At 37.2% G+C, this 5,047-nt stretch overlaps 1 protein-coding gene across 5 annotated transcripts; it reads left to right on the top strand.

Moving 5' to 3' along the window:
* On the top strand, positions 1-5,047 carry LOC111811148 (binding protein). 5 transcript variants are annotated; one of them, XM_087117898.1, is made up of 9 exons: positions 1-171; positions 430-692; positions 775-944; positions 1,471-1,609; positions 2,158-2,325; positions 2,423-2,559; positions 3,057-3,380; positions 3,882-4,187; positions 4,488-5,047. In XM_087117898.1, exons 4-8 carry the CDS (start codon positions 1,538-1,540, stop codon positions 4,009-4,011), a joined length of 831 nt encoding a protein of 276 aa, XP_086974024.1. In that variant the 5' UTR covers positions 1-171; positions 430-692; positions 775-944; positions 1,471-1,537; the 3' UTR covers positions 4,012-4,187; positions 4,488-5,047. The 5 variants fall into 5 exon arrangements, with proteins under 5 accessions (XP_086974024.1, XP_086974025.1, XP_023553662.2 ...); XM_023697894.2 differs by lacking the exons at positions 430-692; positions 775-944 and having other exon boundaries at positions 2-171; positions 3,882-4,021; positions 4,118-4,186; XM_023697892.2 differs by lacking the exons at positions 430-692; positions 775-944 and having other exon boundaries at positions 2-171; positions 3,882-4,021; positions 4,106-4,186.

The following is a 5,047-nucleotide window of genomic DNA, read 5'->3' as shown; positions in this document are numbered from 1 at the left end:
AGGCATCCCTCTTACGCACTACCAGCCACCACAGTTCGACCCGCGCCACCCCGCACACTGCAGGTCCTTCCTTCCCGAAGCTGTCTCAGTCGCCGCCGCAGACTGCACTCTCAGCCTTCCGATGAAGTCGCCGCTGCCTCCTTCCTCTCCCTCTATTTCAGAAACACAGTGGTGCAGCCCCTTACCCGCGTCGGGTTTTACTTGTTGTTTTTGTTTTGTTCGGTTGGCTTATGTTGGTTTATTCGCTCTTCACCCGCGGAGAAGAAAATAAATATAATTTTTTTTCTTCCACCAATGTTCAATGAGTGTAAATGAAAAACATAAACAATAAGAGTGTGTTCCTCATAAATTACAAAAAAATGATTCAATCAATCAATAAAATGCAAACTACGACTGATTTCAAATTTTTTGCGCCTTTTTTTGATCCAGACACTTGAACAGATTTGAACTCCTTACAAATTCTGGAATTCCGTCAGGGTTAATCTCTCACTACTCCAAGGAGGCTTTCATTCCGCCTTAGCAATGGGGAAGAAACGTAATAACGAGAAACAGAAGGTCATTCTACCGCCGGAGCTTCCACCAGAGGTTACCGAGGAAGAGATTGAGGTCTCCGATGAGGATTTGCAGTTTGTCAAGGAGAACCAAGACTATGCCGTCTCTGTTATTCGTCTATACACTAAATCCATTGCCAAGTTTGTATTCAATTTTGATTAGCTACTCTTCGAATTGTGTTTTTTATTTGCACCTGATGATAAGCAAAAACATCCGATGCAGTATGCACCTGAAGATGGTGGGAACGAAGAGGCAATGGAAGAGGGCGGCGTAGATAATGGTATAGTGAAGTAAACTAAACCAGAAAGGAGGGTAAAGCTGAAGAAAACTAAAAACAAGAGGATGTAACCAAAGCTGAAGAAGTTGAACCAACCCCACAAACAGCTGTTTTGGTATTCTTCTGCGATTTCACTCTCCTTCTCCTTTATAGCACTGTTGCATGAAATAATGTCAGTAGTTTTTTCATGAAAAAGATATGGAAATTAACTCAACTCGTGGGCTTGTTAAGCTGGTAGACAAGAAAACTCTTTGGCTTCGGCCTGCTTGTCTGACTAGCTCTTAATACAGTAGGAAAATGTTCGTATAATATCCTATTCCTGGGGTTGTTTCAAGTTGAAAACCATCTTCCACAAAAAGCCACGGCCACACTCACGTGGCTACTGAAAAAACCAAATACGCGGAGCCACAATTGGTAGTAATAAAAACAAAGGGAAGTTCCTGAAAGAATCATAACAAGTAACATTGGACTGTTCATGGGGATATCCTTAACATAATTGTGCATTTCTTAGTTTCTACATCTGTTCTGTTCCTGGTTTTGAAAATGTGCACGTGTTTTCTGGAAGTCCTGGGTTTTTTTTTTTCTTTCTGCCTAGAATATGGTCCAACATTTATTCTCAAATGATATATTTGGATTGGCAGAAAACTCTGTAGTGGTGCTATCAAGTCTTTATTTATAAATGAGGGAAAGCATGGTGATGAAGCGACTATGGAGGCTGTCCGGTTGATTGCTGATCAAGTGAAATTTCATGACTGCCAATTGCCTCCTGATTCCATCCAGGTTTGAATTCTCATTCTTACACCTTTTTTTTAAGCATATGAGGCTCATGCTTTCTTATAGAAGTTTATGCCTTGACGCGAACATATTGAAGCTAAGTTTTTACTGCTCTTGTAGTTGTTAGAGAAGTAATACAGTCTATTTTCAAAATGTTAGACATCCACTTCTTTGATTCCCCTTTTTCTTGGGCTGTTTTTTTTTTTTTTGTTTGTTTTGTGACTCATGGTTTTTTTTCTTGGGCTGTTTTTACTGCTCATGTTTTTTTTTTTTTTTTTTTTTTTTTTTTTTTTTTTTTTTTTTGTTTTCTTGGGCTGGTTTGATGACACAAGGATCAAATGTGCTTGAAGCCTAGTTATAGAAAAATGTGCTTGAAACCTATATCACGAGTGGTTTCCAGATATTAAATTATTTTTAATTTTCAATTGTTCATCCTAAGCCATGCGAATGGACTCATTTGTTGTTGAAATGGAACTTTGAAGTGCAGTCTATTTCTTTGGGTTTAGTTTTTTTTTTTTTTTCTCACAAAGTTTCCTGTTCGCAACTTTTACCAGCCTTTCGTGCATCTAACATTTGACGAGGATCTGAGAAAAGAAGAAAATCAAGATGAGCATAATGAAGTAAAGAACAAAAAACACAGGAAAACAAAAAATCATGAGGAATCAAGTCATTTGCAATGGAATGATGGAAGACAAAGTACGAGGACAAAGTTTACTGAAGAGGTGTTACTTTTGCCTATTATTTTCTTTTTTCCGTTTCTCAATTGATTTAGCATCTTTTTAGTTGGTAATGGATGAATGTTTGTGATGTTTCTCATAGGTTGCTTCGGATTACAGGGCTGCTTCTCTTGCTCCAGATGTGATGAAGCAAAGAGAGATGCAGTCGGATACACTTTCTGCTGTATTTGAAACTTATTTCCGAATCTTAAGGTATACAATGCAGTTACTAAATGCTAGGTAAGTTATTATATTTAGAGCTTGCGTGTTGTTTGTATTGCGTTTATTTGTGTTTTCTTAAAAAAAATCGGTCTTACCATGAAGAAAATATGAAGAAAGATTGGTGTTTTACTTTTTCTGAAAAAGGGTACATAACTAAACAAGAGCATACCATACCATTTGTTTGTTTCAGTTCAGTTCCTTTTTTATAAGCTTGATGCTAGTGGGAAACTACTCTTAAAAGTTAAATCAATTTATCCTTGTATATACCCCAGATAGGGAGGATCCCTCTTTTGGCTCGAGTCTTTGACTGGATGTTGGTGTAGGGATACTGGTCTGCTTGAACTGTCCTTAAGCTTGAAAATTTAAATTTAAATTTGATTACAGACATGTTGATTAATGAAAGCTTTGGTATCTTTGTATTATTTGTCTTCATGGATTTTCAATTGTTTTTCAATGTATTTTTCTTCTGACGCAACTCAGACTGCTGAACCAAGTATCTTTCATCTATTATGAAGGCCTGAAGCAAATATTACTGCACCTACTACTAGCCCATCTGGATCCCATCCTCTGCTTTCTCCATGTTTGAATGGGTTGGGGAAATTCTCCCATCTCATTGATTTAGATTTCATGGGAGATCTTATGAATTATCTAAAAAGGCTTGCTTCGGGTGGTGATAATTCTTCTGAGAAACAGTCACAACGTTTGACCGTTTCTGAGCGTCTTCAGTGTTGCTTTGTCGCATTTAAAGTAACAAGGAAAAACCTTGATGCTGTGAATGTTGATCTTCAGGACTTTTCTGTCCAGCTGTACAATATTGTACTCGAGTACAGGCCTGTAAGGTTAGTGCTGAACTCTAAGCTAGAATGTTAAAATTGTTGCTGGTTCCTTTAAAAGCAAGCCTGGTTAATGTTTGTTCCAAGGATTGTTTTAATATTTATGCTCTTCACTACAACAAGTTCTCTGATAACCTAATCTTGGGAAAAATTTCTGATGTTACACTGGGATTCATCACCAAGCATCCAGTCGTTATGTGAACCTCAGATTAAAGCTTTCAAGTTTATAAGAATTCTTGGACATTCCTTGCTTATCCCCATGTAAACCAAACAATTTTGATTTTAATTTTTAGGGTAAGTTCATTTGTGGCCAGTCTGGTGCACATGCCTTGGGGTCCTTGTTATGATGTAATTTTAATACCTTGTTCCCTGGATATTATGATTGTTTATCACTAAGGGTGAGACTACATTAATATTTATAGTTTCTACTACTCATCTGCCATCTGCTATCATTTATGTTTTATTATTATTATTTTTGAATGGGTAACATTCAAGTTTCACTCACAGAGACCATGGTGGATTGTTAGCTGAAGCTTTGAAGATAATGTTGTGCGATAATAGACAGCATGCCATGCAGAAGGCAGCTGCATTTATTAAGCGTTTGGCTACTTTCTCATTATGCTTTGAATCTGCATAGTCGTTGGCAGGTATATTAAAATTCCTTTTAGTTTTGATGGCTTTTATTTAACCGTGAATGTGTGTGGCTATTTACTGCCTTGGTCACCGTAAAGCATCTTCTTCAGAAAAATGTCAAGTGCCGCAACCTTTTGGAAAACGATTCTTGGGGAGGTTCAGTGTCTGGCTCAATTGCGGGTAAGGTTTCATTATAACTAGTTGAGATATATGACAGATTTGCATGATGTTTATCTCTCCCGTATTTCACGAACACGAGAAAACAAAAAATCACCTAGCTTTTCTACTATGACTTGTTTAGAACGACTTTTCAAGTGAAAAAAAAGTATTATAAGCACTTAGAAAGTCAATGAAATTAAGCGATTTGGTAACGGCCTGTGAAATTGAGCTTATTGATTCAATATCAGACATCCTTCTTCCCACCTCAACCTACTCATAGGAGGAAAGAAATAAACTAATTTTTGCTGATTTGATATGCAGAAATACTAGCCATATGCTTCTGATCTAACTTTGAGCGGTGCTCTTGCTTCTGTCCTTTGGGAACTTAATCTTCTGTGGAAGCATTATCATCCAGCTGTCTCAACGATGTCAACGAGCATATCAAGCATGAACAGTGCTCAAAACCAAGTGTACATCTCCACGGTTTCTCCCCAACAGGCATTCAAAGACTTGTCGCTGGAATAGGAGTCTTTCAACCCACAATTTAATGTCCGAAAAGTTAAAAAGAAAAAAAGAGCTAGCGAAGTGAAGGAGAAACTTTCAACAAGATTCTTTCTTCTCCAGGACATCAAGGACAATGAAAGGCTGAGAGGTGAATTGGACCGTACCACTTTGTCTTTGCAGCTATACGAAGAACACAAAAAGGCAAAAGAGAAAAACTAAAAGATCAAGGTATGTTTAACTTTGTTGTTTGTGATTTCTTGGTGTTAAAATCTTCATGGTTGCAAGAAATGTAGATTAATTAAGCTGAGAGGAAATGTATAGTTCATACTATTGAAATAGAATAGAATTGATATATATATATATATAATTTTATTGAA

This window comes from Cucurbita pepo, chromosome 15, assembly GCF_057944985.1.
Source record: "Cucurbita pepo subsp. pepo isolate OVF chromosome 15, ASM5794498v1, whole genome shotgun sequence".
Taxonomy (NCBI): Eukaryota; Viridiplantae; Streptophyta; class Magnoliopsida; order Cucurbitales; family Cucurbitaceae; genus Cucurbita; species Cucurbita pepo.
The sequence above is the reverse complement of the archived record's forward strand: the minus strand, read 5'-3'. Positions and strand labels throughout refer to the sequence as shown.